The 23,895-nt window shown below is 43.8% G+C and overlaps 3 protein-coding genes across 3 annotated transcripts; all 3 read left to right on the forward strand.

Moving 5' to 3' along the window:
• Window positions 1–191: 191 nt before the first annotated feature.
• On the forward strand, window positions 192–827 carry LOC308081785 (Golgi SNAP receptor complex member 2-like; the record flags this gene model as incomplete). Its single annotated transcript, XM_080423409.1, has 1 exon — window positions 192–827. One exon carries the CDS (start codon window positions 192–194, stop codon window positions 825–827), a length of 636 nt encoding a protein of 211 aa, XP_080279535.1.
• Window positions 828–1,869: 1,042 nt separating this feature from the next.
• On the forward strand, window positions 1,870–3,256 carry LOC308082538 (dnaJ homolog subfamily A member 3, mitochondrial-like; the record flags this gene model as incomplete). The annotated part of the gene is made up of 1 exon (XM_080424354.1): window positions 1,870–3,256. One exon carries the CDS (start codon window positions 1,870–1,872, stop codon window positions 3,244–3,246), a length of 1,377 nt encoding a protein of 458 aa, XP_080280480.1. The 3' UTR covers window positions 3,247–3,256.
• Window positions 3,257–5,605: 2,349 nt separating this feature from the next.
• On the forward strand, window positions 5,606–23,605 carry LOC308082532 (dnaJ homolog subfamily C member 16-like). The gene is made up of 15 exons (XM_080424340.1): window positions 5,606–6,058; window positions 7,444–7,510; window positions 7,790–7,929; window positions 10,222–10,397; window positions 11,790–11,974; window positions 12,420–12,524; window positions 14,159–14,317; window positions 15,952–16,082; window positions 16,777–16,954; window positions 18,297–18,479; window positions 19,690–19,766; window positions 20,450–20,530; window positions 21,220–21,309; window positions 21,525–21,695; window positions 23,031–23,605. The coding sequence occupies exons 1-15, from the start codon at window positions 5,829–5,831 to the stop codon at window positions 23,557–23,559; spliced, it is 2,502 nt and encodes an 833-aa protein (XP_080280466.1). The 5' UTR covers window positions 5,606–5,828; the 3' UTR covers window positions 23,560–23,605.
• The last annotated feature ends 290 nt before the right edge of the window (window positions 23,606–23,895 follow it).

Here is a 23,895-nt window from a genome sequence, read left to right on the forward strand (position 1 = left end):
GAGGAACACAGCCACAAGGGTGATGAGGTGAAGCTAATAGGTGTTATTTCCCTCAAAGTGCAGGCCACAGCGAACGCCTGAATCAAAAAGCAGAAATGGAGACACTCTACCATCAGACAAACAAGCAAATTCAAGAAGTGCAGTCTCATATGGGTAGTCCGGGGTCAACACATTGTAGAGTGTCTCCAGAAATGGAGACACTCTACCATCAGACAAACAAGCAAATTCAAGAAGTGCAGTCTCATATGGGTAGTCTGGAGTCAACACATTGTGAGTCAGTACACTTGCTGGAGAATGACCTGCACTCCAGGATCGACCTTATCTTCTATCAACTAGAACGTCTTGAAACCATGAAGAGCAGAGAACCACAAAACCGCCGGCAGAACGCAACATTTCTTGTTGACCAGCTCAAGTACAATGCCCAGCACCAAAAGAGGGTCCTACGAACCTTCCAGGAGAGACACGTCAGAGAAACCCAGGAGAGGGAGCGGGAGGAACTCTTAAACCGAACCTTCACTACCAATGATGCATACACCTCCATCCCCATGGACGAGACCTTACAGCTGAACACCAACTTGCACAGCGCACACAAAGGCATTGATGACCTTCTCGGCAGTGGCAGTAGTATCCTCAGCGGCCTCAGAGATCAGAGAGGGACACTAAAAGGGACCCATAAGAAGATGCTGGACGTGGCCAACATGTTGGGGCTATCTAATACGGTCATGAGGTTCATAGAGAGGCGGGCCACTCAGGATAAGTTAATTATGATTGTAGGCATGTTACTGACATGTGTGTTCATGTTCCTAGTTATCTGGTACCTGCATTGACCATCTTTCTTGTACAAGCAGCACTTTTCAATTAGTCTTTCTTGGACATTTCCGATATAACAGAGTGGACACAGTGACAGAATCAATAATTCTCAAGAGTTTTTTTTTTTGTGTACTGGATTCAGATATTTCATTACAATTATAAAAGTCCAGATTTGTATAAACTGCCACCTTCTTACCTTTCTGACAACTGCAGAACTATAAGGTTGAAGAACAGTTCAAATAGAGGCAGATCTGAAAGGAGATGAGAGGAAGATGGAGTGCGTTCCCTTACTCCCTCTACCATCAGTAATTGACAGTGATTTAAAACAAACAAAAAAGAATGTAAATGGTTAACATAAAAATAATATCTCAAATTTATATAGCTTTTCTAAGTACCCAAATACGCTTTACATGGGGGGAGGAGAAAACAACAGCGATTGATGCAGGGCGCTCTTGCTTGCCTCTGCGCCATTAAAGTTTTCCATGCGTCCCAAATAATCGCCCGCCTCTCATTGAAAATTTATTACTAGGCGCGTCAATCGCTCTCCATCTGAAACGGCCTTCAGACTATTGTTAGAGAGGATTCCAAGTTACCGGAACGACCACATTAGATCGTCATGGTTATTGGTTATACCAAAGGTTAGGCTGACGCAACCTATGTTGAAGAAGGGAGAGCATACTTGCCAGCATTACCCATACAAGGAGCACCTCTACTGTATGTCATCCGAAACTGAGGTCATGGACAGAACGGATGTAATCCGGGACTGGCGTCTTGGACAGTGTGCGGAGGTCAACATCATCTGAGCTGACGTCATGAGCAGAACACACCATACGGATATTGCAATTACGTAAGCTCTATATACGGTAAAGTGTAGGTAGGTGACATCGGCAGTATCTTCTGGATCAATGGTTCTCAAACATTTTCAAGTCAGGGACCCTAATAAATGTATTTGGTCACGGACCCCATCTGAAAGGTTCTTATGCCTGGGACCTCCATAAGAGAAGATGTCTTGTTAAAAGATTTCGCATTTGCAGGCAACAGGTACTGGGAGGAGGTGGAATGATGGCGTACTCAGCCGTTCGCAGTTCCACACGTTGGATAACAGTCGCTGTGTTGTCCGGAGTGCACCGCGCTGCTCACAGCGGGCTTATCCGCGCTGCTCCCGGAGGAGTGCGGACTGTTTGCTCCGTAGGGGGATTCCAGAGAGGATGGCAGGGAGGCAGTGTGTTTCGCAGCGGGGTGGCGAATGGCGGCGTGACATTGAGAGGAGTGTCGGTTCCAGGGGTTACATCACCTCATGTTCTCAGCACACTGTCCTTCCACACAAGTGCCTCTTCCAACAACAAGCAGGATTTTTACCAGATCCTGGGGGTTCCTCGAACAGCCACCCAGAAGGAGATCAAGAAAGCATACTATCGGATGGCTAAGAAGTATCATCCTGACACAAACAAAGATGACCCTCCAGCTAAGGAGAAATTTGCTCAGCTGGCTGAAGCTTATGAGGTGTTGAGTGACGAGGGGAAGAGGAAGCAGTATGATACATATGGCTCAGCAGGCTTTGATGCCAGCCAGGCAGGTGGAGGCCAGCAGTACTGGAGGGGACAGACCACAAACGTGGATCCAGAGGAGCTCTTCCGCAAGATATTTGACGAGTTTTCTGGAGCCCGGGGCTTCGAAGACTTCGGCGCCATATTTGATCAGCCACAAGGGTACATCATGGACCTGACATTCACTCAGGCGGCAAAGGGAATAAACAAAGAGATGTCTGTCAGTTTGGACGACACCTGTCAACGTTGTGACGGCAAGGGCTGCGAGCCTGGGACCAAGGTCCAGCACTGCCACCACTGCAACGGTTCCGGCATGGAGACGGTGAATAAAGGGCCCTTTGTGATGCACTGTTGGCATTGTGGTGGAAAAGGCACGGTAATCTCCACCCCCTGCCACTCCTGTCACGGGAGTGGACAGACCAAACAGAGGAAGACGGTGGTTGTCCCCGTGCCTGCAGGGGTGGAGGACGGCCAGATGGTCAGGTTGCCCGTCAGCAAGAAAGAGGTGTTCATCACGTTCCGGGTCCAGAAGAGTCCAGTGTTCAGGAGGGACGGTGCAGACATCCACTCTGACCTGCTCATTTCTGTGGCCCAAGCCATTCTAGGAGGCACAGCGAGAACTCAGGGCCTCGACAAAGCATTCAACGTATCGATCCCCGCAGGCATCCAGACAGGCCAGAGAATTTGTCTCTTTGGAAAGGGAATCGCACGTGTCAGTGGCTACGGCTTCGGAGACCACTACGTCCATGTCAAAATCAAAATGCCCAAGACCCTGACAGACAGACAGAGAGCTCTACTGATGAGCTACGCTGAGGACGAGACGGACGTGGAGGGGACGGTCAACGGCATCACCACCACCACCATAGGTAAAAGGTCGACTGGGGACTGAGCTGCCCCCGTCAGAGGGACAGAGGCATCTAACCATAACCCAAATATAGAACAAATACATGGAATACATCAGATACATATTCACAATATACTGTCTACAATATCGATACAATATAATATAGAAAACCAAATAAATATACATATATCTACAAAAATAAAAACATTTTGTTGTTGATTTTTGTTGTTGATTCCTTTGTTATTTTATGTATATTTTTGACTGGTATGTTTTCATCCCCTACTTACAAGCCTCATCTGTACTTTAGGTCATTACTCAGTTTAACATTGACAGATTATGGGTTTGCCTTTTTGAGTGTGTGGAACACCTGCTGTTCCTGACTAATTACTGTGAATTCAAAGATCAACCCAATTTTCCCTTTCTGAGAAGACATGGACCCCCGTCCCCCTCTGTTCTTCCCCTTTGCGGCACAATGCGATGTGCGTTGCCGTTGAGCATATACATACATATTTTTGCCAGACCCAGAGGGTCGGCCTACATGAGGCTCTGCCCCCTTTCGTCCATACATGGGCGAAAAAGACCGGCTGTATAAAAGGGACCCTTTCTTCTCCATACATGGGCATAAAAGGGACACAGGCTGACACGTAATACGAAGAATACGAAGTCCGTCATACGAAGTCCTTATAAAGTACTAGGAATTTATTCTGGGTCTGGCAGAACCAGGTCTCCTGGTCTTTTTTTTCATGAATATCCCAAATGTAAAATAGCTATAGACTTCAAGTGGTTAAACTGATTTGATGCTACATTAAGTAATTTTGCTGGGATCCCCTGGATCCCTTCAAGGGTCCCTAGGGGCCCCGGACCCAAATTTGACCCCTGGTTGAGTGTGGGCGTGAGTCGTCATGACATTGCCATAGCAACTAGAAATACAAGGGAGAGGGCAGCCTATACATGGATGGAATGTCTAGGAACTGGAAAACATTCTTTCTTTCTTTCTCCCCTTTTCATTGTACAATTTATCATGTACAAAAAAACACACATAATGGCTTTGAATTGAAATAGACCAAAATTGCCTCCTCCCTCCTCCAGCGTGTTCGGTTCACCGGTTACAGAGAAAGTGGTGACCTACCGAAATATATGACCACCCTATCTTGTGGATTCACATAACTTCAATGTCCGACTCCGAAGTAAATCACTGCTATTTGCTTATCAACAGAGTACTTGGTTACAAAAGAAACAGGCAAACAGCAGTGATTTACATCCGGACATTAGACGTTGTTATGTGAAGTTCACGAGATGGTCATATATTTCAGCAGGCACCACTCTCTCCGTAACGCCGCCACGGCGGGATCCGGGATGTGCTTTCCATACGGTGGAAATTACGTAAAAAAGTGTACCTTCTTTTTATTTACCTTGTCCACACGGCGGAAATGCAGAAGAGAATTGATCCGGGGTGTCAGTACTACTATTGCCAGATTCTGTGAGAGAAATAAGCAGCCAGGTCTATGAAAACAAGCCCAAGCTCACTACGCCTATTTTAAAAAAGATCTTGAAAAGAAAAAGTGAAATATTTATTCTTCGCAGATGAGTAAGGCTGGGAACGAGGCTAGGCAAATTTACAGAAAATTTAAGCCCAAAGTCGCTTATAATAAGCGGAGATGGCAACCCTAGGTGTCAGCTGGCTGTTGGTTGGTGACTTGCGGAGCATGCGCTGTTGTCCACAACACCACGGTTGCCATGTCCGCTCATTTTAAGCGACTTTGGGCTTGTTTTTCTGTAAAGTTGCTTGAAAATTGGTAGTTTTGCGGGATGCGTTTTTTGGGGGCTTGTTTCTAAAGTGCAGTTGCCTGTTTTGGCTTGTTTCCTAATGTTGTTGTTGAACTTAAACCAGTGGTTCTCAAACAGTTTCATGTCAAGGACCCCCAAACCCAAATTAATGTGTATTATTTGTAGACCCAACCTTCTGAAAATATTTTGTGGCAGAGACCCCCATACAAGATTATTTGGATTTTAAAATATTACTAAATGTTCACTTTTCTCCAAGATTTTTCTTTTGAAAAGATAGCATATCTACAAGTTCACAATGCGTCGCTTCGGGTTAGAATTCATGTGGCCAATAAGAGTTGCTTCTTTTATTGTGTTTGAACATAATCTTTATTGAAGGATTGTCAGTCACATCTAGCTTAGTTACAGGATAAGGATAAACAGTGATAAAAAGAAACCCTTCTAGTTTTCTGAAAGAAAAACAAACAAATGCGACAAGACCAACACAAACCCTCCCACCCCACCAACCCTCTCCCAAAAAGGTACAATGACAGTAAATGAAAAGGGCTTGTTTTCCTAAACCTGGTTTCCTTATTTCTCTCGGACAATCTGGCAACACTGCTCACAGTCAGTCACCACCACCGTTAGCCTCCTATTAGCCCCAGTGTCCAGCCATTAGTACATCATCATCACATAATGTTTACGTTTCCGAAGGAGATCTGCATTAAAGCCACGACGGTGACCGTTTCAGCTGAAACATAGAAGCCTAGTAGAGACTGAACATGCTTATCTGACCGTTTAGCTACACCATATAACCAGAGGAGGAGGTTAAATTAGCTGCTGCTAAAAGGGAAACATCATTTATGATGATGATGGGGGTCTCCTCCTGTCGACGGCCGTGGTGGAGAGGGGGGTGGTCGGCATCATCTCCACTTTGGATCACGGTTGTTGCTGTTGTGGTTATTATTAATATACAGCTGGTTGTTTTGGTGCAGAGTGCTCCCGAGGTGGACCCTTACAACGTGCTGGGGGTGGGAAGGAGCGCCAGTCAGCCAGAGATCAAGAAGGCGTACAAGAACCTGGTCAGAGAATGGTGAGTTTGACCTACCTGATTGTGACCCCCACACACCACCCCCACACCGTCATGAATGATGTGTACAATGTTATACACAGTGGTTCTAAACCTTTTTAGGGATAGGTTTAGAGAATGGTGAGTTTTACCTACCTGACTTGACCCCCACACACCCCGGCCCACACCAGTGGTTCTCAACCAGTGCAGTGGTCCGGGGACCACCGGTGGTCCTTGAGGGGGTTCCAGGGGTTCCCCAGCCAAATTAATAGTTAGCAACCAAATTGACCCTTATGTGTCTGTAACTCTGAGAGTGTACAAATCAAATGGAACCAAATGGACCTGTTAGGGTCATTTTGAACACTAATGATGATGATACAGTGTAGATTGGGACCCCTAAGAAATCATAATGGTTGAGTCCCTGGCATATCTTTTCAAATGGGGGTCCGTGGGCTAATGTGTGTCGATTTAGGGGTCCTTGATGCAAAAAAGGTTGAAAACCACTGCCCCACACCATTATGAATGATGTACAATCTTATATACAGTGGTTCTAAACCTTGTTAGGGTTGGAGAAACTGGCCAGAGAATGGTGAGTTTGACCTACCTGATTGACCCCCACACCACCATAAGGATAAGGATAATTCCTTTTAACAGGACGTTCATGAAAGTCCTTGCGGGCTTGTTTCCAATTAGGGGTTAAGAGTCTTGCTCAGGGACAAATTTCATTTCATCGACACATATGCTGACCTGGCCTGGAATCGTACCTGGGGCAACCAGGGCCTCTGGCTCCCTAGGCGGGCTAACTAACCACTCAGCTATGGCCGCCCCCATTCCCCCACCATCCATCATGATGTTGATGTACTTAAGTGGTTCTCAACTTTTTTAGGCCAAAATAATCATTTGTGTTTGTGTACTTGGGAACCCCCCACCCTGACAAGCACTAGGAGTTGAGGCGTTACATTTACGTTTGACTCGGTTCCACAGATAAATATTGTGAAAATAGCCGATCTACAAGCTCACAACGCCTCACGCTGCGAGGCGTTGTGAGCTTGTACATCGGCTATTTTCGAAAATGCCTCTTTCTTATATTAGGTCCAAGTTCTCCTCGGAATATAGGGTCGGGATGCCCAGGGTGCAGCTGGTTAATGTAAAAAAAAAGAAAAGAAAAAAAAGTCCTGTCACCCAAAGATTTGGCGTCCCCCCTGTAGTGACTCTGAGGACCCCCTGTCGAAGACCTCTGCATTAATGCATTGTAATATGATTGTGAAAGAGACCATTCTTCATGAAGAGTTTGGTGCCAGACAGTACTAACTTTGTACTTTTACTCAACGTAACATTTTGAATGTAGGACTTTTATATAGAACATTTAACAGAGTATTTCTACTATTATTTCCCTTTTTTTTTTACAGGCACCCTGATAAAAACAAGAGCCCAGGCGCGGAGGACATGTTCATCAAGATTACAAAATCCTATGAGGTTGGTATCAGTCCATCTAACTCTGAGACAAATGTACTAATGTTACCAAAGACCTGTAAGTGCATTTGGTTGACATCTGTTCAGTCTCAGAATTACATATGGATAAATTGATTTTACTCTGTACACAGACACTAAATTCTCTCTCTCTCTCTCTCTCTCTCTCTCTCTCTCTGTCTCTCTCTCTCTCTGTCTCTGTCTCTGTCTGTCTCTCTCTGTCTCTGTCTGTCTCTCTCTGTCTGTGTGTGTGTGTGTGTGTGTGTGTGTGTCTGTCGTGTACAGATTCTGTCAAACGAAGAGAGGAGAGCCAACTTTGACCGCTACGGCCAGATGGAGGATAACAAGCCGTTCGGCCAGTCTCAGCAGCAGGGCTTCCACAACAGCTTTTACTTTGACGAGTCCTTCTTCATGCACTTCCCCCGGTACGTACTGTACTACGTGGAGGTCAGGCCAACATACTGATACAGTAGGTGGCCACTGGCCAGCGACTTTGGCCATTTTCCTTCCACACCTCCTGCATGGAGCGTGTGACCCGAGATGATGTTGGTTCGAAATCCAGCACACAACACCAATGGTTTTGATAATGTGGATTAAATAATACTGTTTATTGTCCCCAAGGGGAAAATTGTCTTCACAAGGTCGTTAATACAAAACAAAAACAACATAACAACATAACAACAAAAACAACATATCACAAAGACAAAAACATGAGGTCCCCACTGTACACAGAAAACCCTCCTATGGACGGGGCAGTTGGTTTAATGCCGCGATGGCTGAGGGGACAAAACTCCTGCTAAAACGAACCTCTTGCCACTTTAAGGTTCTGTATCTCCGACCAGATGGCATGAGGTCGAAGTAGCAATACAGGGGATGATCAGTGTCATTTGTTATCGAAAGTGCTACTAAGCGTGTGATGGCCTTATTGTTCATATCAGCAAGTGTGGGTGTGGGAAGTCCGATGATTTTGGAGGCAATACGGGTGATACTGTAAAGTTTGTTTCTGTTAGGCATGGACAGTATGGTAAAAAAAACATGCGGAACAATACAACAAAACGGGTTGAATGATGCTTTTGTACAGTAATAGCAGAAGATGAGGGGCAACAGATAATGATCTTAACTTGCGGATTACATGAAGTCTTTGCTTGTGGAAGTGGATTGGATTGTGGAAGTTAAATGGTGGATTTGTGGATAGGACTCTATATGAACAAACTTGTTATATCAACAAAACGCATCGCATTCTGTTTGTGTGACGTGTATGATGCAAAGGTTTTGAAAGTGAAACTGGCCAAATGTCACTGGCCACCCACTGTACATCGTTGACGCGTTAGTTAGCGCTGAACTCACACCCGCAGTGGTGTTACTCTTTCAGTCGCCAGTGTTGCCATGTCTGCTTATTATAAGATTGGGCTTGTTTTTCTGTAACGTTGCTTGTAAATATTGGTACGTAGTTGCGGGCTTGTTTCTAAAATGTAGTTGCTTATTTGGGCTTCCTTCCTAAATGTTGTTTAAACCAGTGGTTCTCAAGCATTTTCATGTCAAGAACCCCCAAATAAAAACAAAAACATATTTTGTGGCCAGGGACCGCCAATGCAAGATTTGTGTTGCAGGCAATCTGACAGGCGAAATTGTCACGTTCGAGTTTGTCCCATGCAGTGCACACACACGCCCGTGTCAAGAGTTGAATTTTGTTTCACTTTTTTCTATGCTTCGCGTAGAAATGCATTAATTCCCGGGAGGCCCGCAGTATAATGATGGAAATATCATGTGACATTACTGTTAATTTCATCCAGCTGTGTGTTTATAAAGATGGATGTAAACAAATCTAACAATTATGCCAAATAATTGTTTTTATCTGAAATAATTGCAAGGCCAGCAATCAGCCAATCGGGCCTATCATGTGGGTAATAGGTAATCATCTCTGTCGGGTGTAAACCTCATAATGTCCAAAACTGTTGCTCTTTAGGATTGAAATTATAAAATAGCAAAAGTAGCAGATCTGCACACAAAATAAATCACACAAAAAGAGGTTTCTGCCCGACAGCAACGTAACGTTGACAATATTGGGGAGCAGTCAGTGAGGTTAAATATAGCTGTTAGTCCTTTATGTGCCAGCCAGGCCATGTCCTTATGGTGCCCCCTTTCAGGGAAACTGGATATCGGCCCCTGCCCTCTGTGCCGTTCTCCATAAACTAAAGATTTAGCTGCAATCCGGAACTTAGTTTAATGAATAAAGCATTATTTTTATCGAATCTGTCTGTATGCTAGAGTATGTTAAAACAATGATAACTATTATATCTACAGTGGATGGAGGTGGTCTCCCCTGCTCTTAACATTGAGACATATAGACCCCGGTGTCAGGTAGCCAGGACACCTGCTGGTTGATAAATAGTACTGTCTGAAGCTCATATAAGCACAACATCTCCCCTGGTCAAGTGTGGACTGCATTAGAAATGTCTCGCGTGGGGGGGGGGGGGGGTGTTAGTGTTTTGTATTCATGCTTTTTTTGCGTCATGAGCTTGTAGATCACATTGGCAATTTTCAGGGAATGCCCCCACCCAGAACAGGGATTGTTGGGGTTGAAAAAGAAACGATGGAGCATGCACAAAAACGAATTTCACCCACTGTTTTACACCTGTGAACCTGTGATGTGACAATAAAGATGATTCTGATTCTGATTCTGTGCTAATATTCTCTCCCTCCTCCTCCTTCTCCAGATCCAGGGACTTCTCAGACAACAAGTACCTGCTGCACCACGTCCAGTACAACAGCGAGGTGTTACCAGACAGCTACAGGAGGCCCTACCTCATCAAGGTGACCTCAGAGTGGTGCTTCGCCTGCATGCACATCGAGCCAGTGTGGAAGGAGACGGTGCTGGAGCTGGAGCCACTGGGTAAGTACAGTAAGGCTGAGGCTGATGATGATAATGATGGCCAGCCAGTGTCTCATTAACCACTTAAACCCTAACCTCGCGTCACCAGGCTTTCCACCGCGGAGGAAAGCCTGGTATTCGTTCTAAAACTAGCCGTGTGATCCAGTTTAGAGAAAAAAATCTCGTGCTTCGTGTGGTTGGTGTGGTGGTTGGTTCCGGTTGGCGTCACAATTTCATACTCCTGTCGAATGACTTTTGTCGCTCACAGAAAATAGGGCATTGTTAACTCATTGACTACCAGAGTTAAAACATCATCTATAGCTGCCCTTGCCAGCGATTCCGAGCGTTTTCTCTAACCTTTGAAAAATTATCCACCCGCCGATCGCCTTAAAAGACGTAGTAGAGTTTCGTTGAATCGGAGAAGAAAATGGTGCCGTGCTGCCGTCGCGATAATCCGTTCTGTAGTTATTGGCAGTTCAATGTAGCTTGTTTTTGCCAAAAAGCAACATAAAGCAGAGAAAATTTTATTTTTATAAATCACGTGATCTTTGGCTGTACTCTTCATCATCATCATCATTCACAGGCTGCGGAAGAGCCCCCTCTATCGTAAACCACTGACAACACCACATGACGACTCATCAATGGCGGTGTGAGCCTTGGATTGAAAATGACGATTATGCTCGTCAATGGCAGTCAATGAGTCAAACTGTAGCTTGTAGATCGGCTATTTTCGTGTGTGTTAATCCATGGCATGACAAAGTATAAATAATCAGGCTTTTTATACCTGCGTGGTGAGTTGTGCCTTTGCTCCAGTGTTGATTTCGTCGACTAAAACTATGATGAAAAATGTTTGTCGACTACCTTTTTTCACTGACGTAAACGAAATAAATACTAAGCTACGATGACTAAAACTAAGACTAAATATATTGACAATTTCATCAACAAATAAAAACTAGACCAAAATGTTAGTGAGTGACGAGTGGAGAAGAGATCCAGTAGAACTAAAAGACAAGTCATTTTATGTTTGGTTGCGCTCGGGTGTTGCGCTCTGAAAATAGCAGATCTACAAGTTCACAACGCGTCGCGCTGCGACGCGTTGTGAGCTTGTATATCGGCTATTTTCAGCCTGCAACCAAGTGTAAAATCAGCCATTACGACGCCGCCAAGGCACCGCCAAAATACATTTTAGTCGACTAAATCAACTGTAGATTTAGTCTAATTTAATCTTATGATATTTAGTTTACTAAAACTAGACAAAAACTAAAACATTTCAGATGACTGAAATATGACTAAAACGAAATGGATTTTTTTTTTCAAAAGACTATGACTAAAACTAAATCAAAATTTGCTGTCAAAATCAACACTGCCTTGTAATCACCCGTAATAATATATTTTTTTAACCCCTCTTTTCAGGCGTTGGCATTGGCATCGTGGACCTGGGCATGGAGCGCCGCCTGGCGAGCCAGATGGGCGCCCACCGCGCCCCCTCCATCGTGGGGCTGGTGAACGGGAGGGTGACCTTCTTCCACCAGGCCGTGGTCAGAGAGCAGCTCAGGCAGTTCATCGAAGACCTGCTGCCTCAGAGGCTCGTTGAGAAGGTAACACACACGCTCTGTGCATTGTCTTATAACACAGTGGTTCTCAACCTGTGGGTCTGGTTCCCTAGTGCACAGTAAAGTGACAATTTGATACCTAAAAAAGACTTTACTGCAGAAATTACTTACTGCATCAAAAATAATCAATAAACTATTTTATGAAAACTGGTAAAACATTGGCCAAATGGTCAAATAATATAAGAAAGAGGTCAAAACTTTTAAAATAGCTGAATCTCTCAAGACAGATGAATATTTACCCGTTTTTTGCAGATGGGTTCCCAGATTGAACTAAATGTAAATGTAAAGCTTCCTTTTTTAAAGGGAAACATTGCAGATTTTCAACCTGAATCCTATTGTTCTGATGTAACTATAATCAATATAGTGTGTGGTAAAGAATACCGATAATCGGCCTCAGGTCTTAATGGGTTTAATGTGTTTTTTTTTCCAGGTCTCGGACGCAAACTACATGCCGTTCCTGAATAGCTGGCATGTGGAGAACAAGCCCAGCGTTCTCTTGTTTGATCAAGTGCCTGTGGTTCCTCTGCTGTATAAGGTGAGATCAGATCAGTGTCCAAACTGTATAAAAGCAAACAGTCTGCAGTCACCTCTCCTCTCTCTTTTCTTTTTCCTGTATTTTCTTTTTCTCTCTTTTTCAAGGACGCCCTGATAACGGCATATAAAACACAAACATAATGAAGAACAATAACAAACATTTGAATCACATTACAACGTCACAGATGCAAATAAATATAGTGTTACATGAAACAGGTGCAGTCACTATGTAGTGTATCCTCAAGAAGCACCTTAAATGTCTCTTTTGAGACCAATCGCACCAGTTTCAGAGGGTCCTGAAGTTTGCTCCATTTGTGTGGAGCATAATAAATGAAAGTAGTCTTTCCTTGTTCACTGCTCTTGCGTGGACTGGTATAGAGTACTGAACGTCACTCCTTCATCCCCTGGGTCGCGAAAGTAATTTCTCTATGGAGAATAACATTGGGTCATCTTAGAATCGTCTCATTTTGTGGTGCAAAAATAAACAAACTGTCTCAGCGATATTGTCAGGGAGGAGGCTCTGTATAGTTTGCGATAGTCAGTCACTCATATTTGATACAGTCTGTTTCTGGCGAAAATGTAACAAATTCGGCGGCAGTAACATTAGCGTTTTCTCACCGTCAGTTGATGCTTCATATCCATATGAGTCAAACTGCCGGGATCATTTGTTTATTTTTGGAACGCAGTTCTTAATTGACGCGATATTAAACACACATTCATAATGGGGGGGGAAAAACCCAGGTAGGATGCGTAAATTATGTCAGACTTCGGTGCTCTACAGTATATCTATGTGTGTGTTTGTGAATGTTCAGTAACCTTTGGTTCTAAAAGCGAGGATAGGTACAAAGGAAGCTCACCACACAAGGCCTTATAAATCAATAAAATACATTGTTGCTCTCTACGAACTGCGAGAGATGGCCAACCGACTTTATCATATAAAATACAGTGATGGGTGTGATGATCATCGCCAGTAATAAAACGTAGGTCACTGTGGTAGACTGTTCATCACATCATTACTTCCATCCCCTCCTAGGGCATTCACGGCTACTGCATTTTGATAGTTGTCGACTGCTGACACAAAGTAGTCGACAGTTGTGGAGACATATCATATGTTTTTCATCCATTAACAATTGTCATCAAAAACATCTTGGATACAACCAATAAAGGGTTAAATAAGTGCAATTTAAGGAGTTGCGTCTGCTGTTTGAGCGCCCCACACTGAAGGCACAAACATAATTTGACAACTATGATTGGTTTGACAACAATTACCCATGGATGTATTAAGAGAACAATTGTTGTCAGGTCCCACAGCGCCACATCAGCTGTAGATATACTGCCCTGATTTATTAAGAAGAATTATAATAATTAAAATAATATTTATTTTAAATCCTCGACTAGTTCGACTACTGCCACAGTGTTGGCTAGTGGTTATACTAGTCGACTAGTTAGTGATACCCTTACCCCGTCCTCTCTTCACTGTCATCACTCCTGATTGTTTAATTTAATTTAATTCTGATAAGGTACAGTACAAATGTAACCAAATAAACCTGTATTTGTGTACTCTCTCTCTCTCTAAGCTACAAATGGAACAATTAATAACGCTGAGGACTTTACGGTGTTGTGTCCCTATCCTAGTTGACGGCGTTTGCCTTCAGGGACCACGTGCGCTTCGGCTACGTGGACCAGGGCGAGACGTACAACACGCGCCTGCTGCGTCAGTTCAACATCAACACGTACGCCCCCACCATGCTGCTGTTCAAGGAGAACACAGAGAAGCCTGCAGACATCATCCAGGTACTACCCCCCCCCCCCCCCATTTTTTTGCAATGAGATCTGGTGTAGAGAGGCAACTCATGTGCAGTTTAATTAAAGTATATAGAGGGTTTAGCTGCAGTATACTAGAGTTCTCAAATTCTGCCCGAACCCTACCCGACCTGGCGTTTTCAGTCCGGAAATGTATTTGCTGGAAATGTATGCAAATTAGTTGGGCTGGGCCAAGCCTCGGGCTCCATGATTTCTTATCATACTTCTTTTTATTTTTATAATAATAAAAATAATAATTCTGCTCTGTCTGTTTGTGCATTGATCGATTATGAAGATGGTGCTGACTGGCGTTTCCCTTTTTAGTCTGTGACTGGAGTGGAGGGAGGCTCAGTCAGGGCTACAGGGCCCACACACAGTGACAGTCTGTCAGGCAGCCATAAATCAGACAGTGGCAGAGGATGATACAATTGGTGGGCGTGTACAGCTATAGGTTAACAACAGGTCAGAGCAGATCAGAATTGAAGGCAGATGAACATGTTTTGGGTCCGGTTTGTAGATCTGATGCTGTGTTTGGCGTGCCACCGTTGAAGGACGAAATATAAATTACACAGCCAGTAGCAGTGTGTCTCCCTGACTGTCAGAGAATGAGAGAGAGAGAGAATGAGAGATGCGTGACAACAGGGATTTTAGTCTTCTTAAGCCTATTTTGTGCAGAACTTAGCATGTTTTATGACCAACTGAACATGTGAAGTTGCCATTTCACCAACTATTATATGTCCGTTCTCTCACTCTGCTATAATTTGAGACACTGGCGTTTTTTTTTCTTTCTTTCTGTTTTTTTGGGGGGGTTTTCTGGTTTAGGATTATGATAACTGTTCAGGCCCAGTTAGGGCCCGGCCCAGTTATGGCCGGGCCTTAATTTTCAGGCCCGTTGAGAACTCTACTACAAACAGGGGCTTCCCAAAACCAGTCATTGTGCCTAAACTGTGGAGATTTAGGTATTTGCCTATGATTTAAAAACATCTAAATGTGTTCCTAAATATTATCGGGAATAAACTTCATCCATAATCATATTTGACTTTTATGCTTTATTATTTTTAATATTCAAATATATTTCCAAATTCTCAAACGATTAGGCGTATGCCAATGCCAAGCTGCAGCATGTGGTTGTTATGCATGTTATGTCCACTAGAGGGCAGTCTGACCATTCAAAGTTCAATATTGTTTTGTTGTAACACTATCAAGAAACATTTGGAATGACTTACAGGCGATGGCTTTCTTGTTATAATTAAGCTTAGGCACAAAATTAATGTTAACTTGGATGGATTAATTTCCCACTGTATTTTAATCAGCGCAACCCAAGTTGAAAGTAAGACAGACAATTGTATCTATTGATTATTATTACAAAACGTACATTAACCACTTCCACCCTATTTAAACTTTGGCTATTTTGAAAAGATTTTTATACATTTTAGACATGAAAACTTGGGAAATGGGACATTCTGCATACTAAGTACTTATTCTGATGCCAATACTTTACTGAAGTAAATTTCTATTACCGGGCTTGTAACTACATTTCAGTATTGATACTTTTACGCAAGTAACAAATGTGTGTACTTCTTCCACCACTTCTTGTAACATGCTCCTCTCTCTCTCTCCCATAGGCCAGAGGGATGAAGCGACAGGTCATGAATGAGTTTGTCTCCAACAACAAGTTCCTCAACGTCCCACGGCTGGTGAACCAGCGGCTGTTTGATGAACTGTGTCCTGTCAAGCAGTTCCATCGTCGCAGGAAGTACGAATGAAACGTTTTGCCAAGTTTGTTCCTTAGTACTCTGCGTCAGTGCTTCTCAAACCCGAGAAGATCTAGATGTAGAAAAAAGTATAAAATAAGGTTAAAGTGGTTAAACTGATTGCGATGCTATATTAACTCATTCAGTGCCCAGCTGATTTATGGAATTTTGGCTCTTGAGTGCCACAGCCAAAATTCATTGTAAAAAAAAAAGTGCTTAGGAGCCGAGATACAGCCTTTTTCAGTTAAAGTTAAACAAAGAGTGAATGGGGCAGCAAATCTTCAAATCATCATATCTTGGGTTCTGAACACTTAACTGCATTTTGCTGGGGACGTGCTGGAACCCCGTCACGGACCCCTGGGGCTCCCCCGAACCCCCACTTTGAGAACCGTTGCTCTACTTTAAAATAAAGATTCCATAGAAGTAGTCTGCGAGTAACGCACACTGAAAATAGGCTTGTAGATACTTAGCCTATTTTCTTCAACTGGTTGGCTGTATGAATGCCAAAACATTATGATTGTACGTATTGTGCAAATTGTTTATGAAACACAGCGTTAGTGTGTGGGTGTGTGGGGGGGGGGCTCCTTTCACGCTGTTTCACAAATCGCAGATTAGGACTGGGCCTAACAACGTGTTTCAGTTGTGGGGGTTTTATTTTGCTTTAATTCATGAAAACGCATCTGTTCCCCCCCCCAGGTACTGTGTGCTGCTGATCACCGGGGAGGACCCGGGCTTCGTCCCGGGGAACCAGGCCTTCCTGGACTTTGCCTCGGCCAACTCCAAAGAGGTGTTGCGTTTCACCTACGTCTACCAGCGCCGGCAGCAGCCTCTCTGTCAGACGCTGCTCCCCAACCACGCCGCGCTGTCTGCACAGGTCAGTGATGCCCAACCAACAGTACAAACAAATAGATCTAAAACACACACTCGTCACAACCTGTCAGGTATGTACACAATGTACCAGGGTCAGACAATTTACACAAAACCAGGGTCTTTCACCAGGGTCAGAAGATAACACACGCCCCTTCAGACAGAATGCTCTCAGACATGCTGAGAGAATCACTTTACTGAAACACGTATTTGATTACATGTTAAATGAGTCTAGTGTTGTCTTTCAATGTCAGTCTTTTTTTTCCCTATAGGTGAAAAATAAGGAGAGGTCAGTTATTTCATTAACCCCAAGCGTCCTTATTCCGGATGTGTCGCATATGAGGGGAGGGAGGGGGGAAAAGGAGGGGACCAAGTACAGACCCCTGGGGGAACTTGGTCAACTAAGTATACAAGGTTTAACTCTCTCAGTGCCAATTAAATAAAAAAATATGTTCTCTAAACTGCCAGCAATTTTTATTTTTTCAAAGTAAAAAAAAAGTGCTTAGGAAGCGAGATACAGCCTTTTTCAGTTATAAGTTAAACAAAAAAAAAAATTAAGAAAAAAAAGATTTAAAAAAAACTCAGGATTTTTCGTTCTGGCACTGAGGGCATTCAGAAAAAACTCGGGATAACTCTGGGCTTGTTAATAAATAAATGGAGAGTTAATAAATAAGTGGTTAATACAAATACAAAGAGAATTGGTTTCTAGTGACATAAACAATTCAGATAACTTCCTCTACAACTAGAACAGTCCACATGATGTAAAAAACTACCTCTGGTTAATCAACAAAAAATGTTTGTGTTGTTTTTGACACTGTAGGGGGACCCCCAGAAGCAAAGATTTGAGTTAAAAACATTTTCTTTTGCTTTAATCCAGGGGTCTTCAACAGGGGGTCCGGGACCCCTAGGGGGTCCTCAGAGTAACTACAGGGGAGCCGCCAAATCTTTGTGTGAATGGGACTTTTTTTTTTACATTAACCACTTGAACCCTCTCATCTCTATTCTGAGGGGAACATTAAAATAGCCGATCTACAAGCTCACAACGCCTCGCGCTGCGAGGCGTTGTGAGCTTGTAGATCGGCTATTTTCGGCAAAGAGGTTTGGTGACTTTGGTGTAGATGGGGGAAAAAAGAGCAGACCAAGTACAGAGCCACGGGTCAAGTTTACAAAGTATTGAAGGTTTGAGTGGTTTAATGTCTGAAAACACACATTTAACATGAATACAATGTAGTGGTGAGGGGTCCCTGCTTCATCTCTCTCTCAGCTAGGGGGTCCTTGGGCTGAAAAACGTTGAGGACCCCTGCTCTAATCCATGAAAACCACTTGCCTCCTCATGTATTGATGTACAGGTGGTGATCCTGGAGAGACGCAGTCAGAGCGGTAAGGTGGTGTACCGCTCGGTGCCTGGAGGATGGAACGGCAGTGAAGAGGATAAGTACCGCCTCCATGAGCACCTGGAGCTCCTCCAGAGAGACCCCGCCTACCTGACCACGGACGCCACGCTGCCCGACCTCAACAACGAGATGGCCCCCGTAAGTACAAGGGGGTTCTCAACTTTTTCAGGTCGGCAATGACCCCGCCCCCAAAGTAATCATATTTGAACTGGGACGGACCCCCCCCCCCCCACCCTGACAAGCACTTGGAATAATGCATAGGAGTGGCGGCCATTTTGATCGAAAGCCCATTCATTTTTTCCCATTGAGATTTCCGAAAATATTTATATTCATTATTTTAAAGGTAGGGTAAGTGATTTGCGTTGGTTAAAATAATTGTTAAACAGCTCTATATTCTGATAGTACTCAATGCTATAGAGTGTTTGTTCAGTATTAGGAGTCTCCTTGTCTCTCCACCTCTTTATTAAACAGAAAATGCATTTTTGATTCAGTTTCAGTTTCATTTCCAATTTTATCCAACCAGGACAGAGAACTCAATCCGGATACAGATTAAACAAGTGAAATTGGAAGTGATGACACTAAGAAATGAGCAGGCAAAATTGGAACTGGAACACTATACAAATTAAGCTTAAAAATGGGTACTTTCTCCTGATTGGCTGAGATTTTGACACCTACCGAAAAATGTATTTTCTGTTTATTAAAGAGCTGGAGAGACAGGGAGACATCTGTTACTGAAAAAACACTCTATAGCAATGATTACTATCAGAATATAGTGCTTTAACCTTTTAACAAAATACTTTTTGTTTTAACCAAAAAATATCACTTACCCTACCTTTAAGCCTGGAACTGAGCCATCCAGGTTCCTGGTGAAATTCAAAAAAATCACACCCAGTGTGAAGTGGGCGGTGTGGTCATCACAGTGGTCATCACAGTGATGGAAGCTCACCTTTAAAAAAAGTGTTTTTTTTAAGTGCATAGTCCTATTTATAGGTTATTAATTTCATCATGTGTCTCGCTAGCCAATCACAGTGCTGAATAGAGTCAGCCAATCACAGTACAGCTAGGGGTGTACTAATGCTAGGGGTGTACTAATTATGAGCCAATCACAGTACAGCGAAGGGTGTACGAATGAGGTGTCCCAACCCCACTTATAGGGGCGGCTACACCGCCCAGAAAATATGACGCTGCAAGGGGCTTGCTTAATCATCAGCATCATAGAATACCACACGCACACGCGCGTGCACACACACGCACACGCTCACACACACAAACTGCTGTCATTGTCTCAAACTTTTTTGTGTGGTTGTTACTAATCATCTTTTCTCCCTTCTGTTTTTCCAATGCAAAGATGTTTCTGGTTCAGTGGATGAACGCGGCGTATGATTACTTCCTCCAGCTGTATGATGACCTCCTCTACTCCAACTGGTAAGAAACATGTCATTAATTTAATAATAATGGACTAACAGGGCAGACATGACTCTTTTGGTTCGGAGTGTCTTAACCCATTTAGACCGGGAAAGAATCTGTGTCATTTTTAGATTATTCAAAAATATAAAAATCTTCCACGCTACAAGCTTGTAGATCAGCTATTTTTGAAAAAAATCGTGAAAGTTTGTGCAAATCGTTGAATATGTATAAATATATTTTTAAAGCAAACATTTGTAACTCAAATCTTTGCTTCTACAGTTTTTTTTTTATATCAGTGGTTCTCAAACTTTTTCATGTCAAGGACCCCCAAAATTATATGTATTTGGCCGCGGACCCCCACCTCAAAATATTTTGTAATAGGGACCCCCAGAAGCAAAGATTTGAGTCAAAAATGTTCCCTTTCAAATATATATATTCAAATACTTGCACAAATTTTCACGATTTTTCAAGAATAGTAGATCTACAAGCTCATAGCGCGGCACTCGGTGCCGCGCTATGAGCTTGTAGATCTGCTATTTTTGAATAACCAAAGACATCTAAAATGACACAGATGCGTTCCCGGATTGAATGGGTTAACTCTCTCTCAGTCTCTGGCTGTGGCTTTTGGAGACTTGGGGATCCAGAACAGCAAAGTGTAGTGAAGGTGTTGTTAATCCCTAACTGTACGTCTTCTCTTCCAGGAGGGAGATGATGCCCATCCTGTCTCTGATCTTCTCGGCTCTGTTCATCCTCTTTGGCACCGTCATCATCCAGGCCTTCAGGTATACAGAGACGATGTATTTGAACTTGATCTCCTCCCCCCAGGCTTATCAGCAGGTGTAGATCTCTGATGGTCTGGGCTATGTGAGCCTAATCCTGACCATCCATACTCACTGAGACATCCAACTGTCTGGTTTGTCTTTTTGTTTCTGATATTATTCACTGGCAGCCATGGGTTCCAGACGAAACTGAACCCAACTCTGGTGCTGTTTCAGAAGGCTTCAGATTAAGGGCACGTTGCTCTCGTTGTATCATGTCCCCACCGCCCCACCAGGCCCTTCTTTGATAACAGACGTTAACCACTTAAGCCCTAAACGTAGTAAATTGGACCTGAGTTAGCTCTGTACTTGGACCGATTTTTTCCGTCCAAACACGTCTACACCAAACACCCAAAAAAACGCTGTTTTACAAACTCTCGTTGTGAGCTTGTAGATTGGCTATTTTTGGCGAACGTTCCCCCCCAGAATAGGGATGCTGAAGATTCAAGTGGTTAAGAATGGTGGCATTTCACGATAATATCGTTAATCGCAATAATTTTTTACCACTATAATCGTGACATGTCATTTTCACATCGTCCCATCTCTAGTAGTATTCCTTTTGCAATGCCTCCACAAAGGGATGAGGAGAAAGCAAAGAGAAGGAAACTCATTAACGGGCATATAAAATAATTTTCTGTTTGTTCCCATTCCAGCGAGTCGGGTGAAGACAAGCCCCAGAAACCCAAACCAAAGGATCCACCAGCCAATGAGGACGATGCGTCTAGCAGACAGAGTACTTCAAGGTAAATTCTTCCATCCATCCATCCATCCGTCTTCCCTGCAATGTGCTGTACCTGTCAATCTAATGAATACATCCTACCACTGATTGCAGAAATGTTTTTCATTCACAAGCTTATCAACACAGCTTTTATGTGTATTTTTAACGATGTTTTGTAAGTATGCAAATAGGCGTATTTAATATGCTCCAAAATATCCCACCTTTTCTGTTCCCACGCAGTCGGCCTCCCAAGAAGGACTTTGTGGAGGTGACGGAGCTGACGGACATCACGTACACCAGCAACCTGGTCAAACTGAGGCCCGGACACATCAACGTGGTCCTGGTGCTCACCGACGCCTCCAAGAACGCCCTGCTCAGGAAGTTTGCCAAAGAGGTGTTCTCTTTCTCCGGGTAAGATGTGCCTCCAGTGAGTCTTAAAGCCAAAACACTGACGCTTTCGCATTGCTCTCTCTCTAATCCATTCAATCGGGGAACGCATCTGTGTCATTTTAGATTTGAGCCATAACCATTATTTTATACTTTGGGCTTCAAAAATAGCAGATATACAAGCTCATAGCGCGGCACCAAGTGCCGCGCTATGAGCTTGTAGATCTGCTATTCTTTTGAAAAATCTTGAAAATGTGTGCAAATGTTTGAATTTATGTATTTTTAAAGCGAACATTTATAACTCAAATCTTTGCTTCTGGGGGGTCCCTGGAACTAAATAAGTGGGTAAGTGGGTTAAAACCAAAAGTTTTTTTGTTAAAAGCACTATATTCTGATAGTACTCATTGCTATAGCGTGTTTGTTTAGTAACAGGAGTCCTCCCCCTGTCTCTCCAGCTCTTTAATAAACAGAATATACATTTTCAGGTAGGTTGCAACATTTCAGCCAATCAGGAGAGAGTACCCATTTATCAGCTTAAATTTTCATAGGGTTCCAGTTCCAATTTTGTCTGCTCATTTCTTTGTGTCAGCACTTCCAATTTCACTTCTTAAATCTTAAATTAACACATCTGCTCACAGATGCCTCGGGCCGCCCCGACAATATCAAACATGTTTGATATTTAGTTTAGTGCTAAGTGTTAATATGTGGAAAGAACACGACCGCCTATAAACCGTGTTTTCCCTGACACATCACAACAACCATTACCACAGCGAGTTTAACCGGCTCCATTATTTACATCTGCTTCCACATGTGATCGACCTGAGATGAGATCACATGAGGTGGTTCTTTCATAGCCTGGGTGTGGTCTGCCAGGCTAGTGCTTTCACGCTCTGCCATGCACAATAATCTTAATAATATCCTCTTAAGTCCTAGCATCCCTATTCTGCTAGCTTGTAGATCTGCTATTTTCTTCTGTGAAGAGGTCCGTAAGTATAGAGGCGTTTAAGTGGTTAAAACCCCCGTAGTGTGTGTGTAAGTCCAGCTGTGGCGATCAAGGTCGTGGGAGATGAGAAAGCAGCAACAGAACAACTAGGTCAGTTGCTCTTCTAACTGCCGACAGTTGGCTGGCTTGAAGACGACAACAGCAACACTGCAGGCTTTAACAGACAGAACCCCAGTTCAACCAAGTGAACTCGGACACGCAAGAAATACCTAAAGGAGAATTTCGCCCTCTTACCTTTATTTGAGTTTGTTAACTCATCATAAGAGTGGTCCAGTTTATCAGTTAATCGGTTAATCGATCGATAAGGTTATTAACTATCAATGAATGAATTAATTGATCATTTGCATCCCTAATAGGAGCCAGACACTTCACTTCTCCTTCCTGAACGCCGACAAGCACCGCTACTGGATGCCCTCCCTCCTGGCGTCCACCCCGGACGCCGCTCAGGGCCCGGGGGTCGGGGGAGGACTCTCCGAAGACGACGACGACGAGGAGTCCCCCTCCGACCACACCGGCTACGTGTTGGCCCTCAACGGCCACAAGAAATACTTTTGCCTCTTCCGACCGGTCTTCACCGGAGACGAGCCTAGCGGCGACTCCCCCTCCTCCTCCAACTCCTCCTCCTCCTCCTCGAGGAAGTCACGCTCCCGGTCCAGGTCCCACTCTCGCTCTCGCTCCAGCTCCAGGGAGGACCGTGGGGGTCCGGGGGGAGGTTCGAGGAGAGGCGGCTCCACCCGGGCCACCAGCCTGGAGGTCTATCACAAGCTGGACCGCCTGGGCCTGTGGATGGAGCGGCTGATGGAGGGCACCCTGCCCAGGCTACGCACCCCCGCCTGGCCGTCACTGGACACAACAACGACCTCCTCCACCTCCCCGGAGAGCTGAGGGTGAGAGGCTGGGCTTAAACTCTTTTAAGACCTGAGAACGCATCTGTGTGTCATTTTTAGATTTCGTTGGGCTATTCAAAAATAGCAGATCTACAAGCTCATAGCGCGGCACCGAGTGCCGCGCTATGAGCTTGTAGATCTGCTATTTTTTTTTAATCGTGATTTTTTTTTTTGCAAATCTTTGAATATATATATATTTAAAGCGAGCATTTCTAGCTAAAATGTCATTGCTTCTGGGGATTCTACAAATGTCTTCTAAATCAGTTTAAAACAGTTTTCTGAAACACTTATGTTGCTATAATATTAATGTCAGTGTCAAGGAGCCCCACAACGA

Source organism: Gymnoscopelus braueri (genome assembly GCF_963280865.1).
Source record: "Gymnoscopelus braueri genome assembly, chromosome: 3".
Lineage (NCBI taxonomy): Eukaryota > Metazoa > Chordata > Actinopteri > Myctophiformes > Myctophidae > Gymnoscopelus > Gymnoscopelus braueri.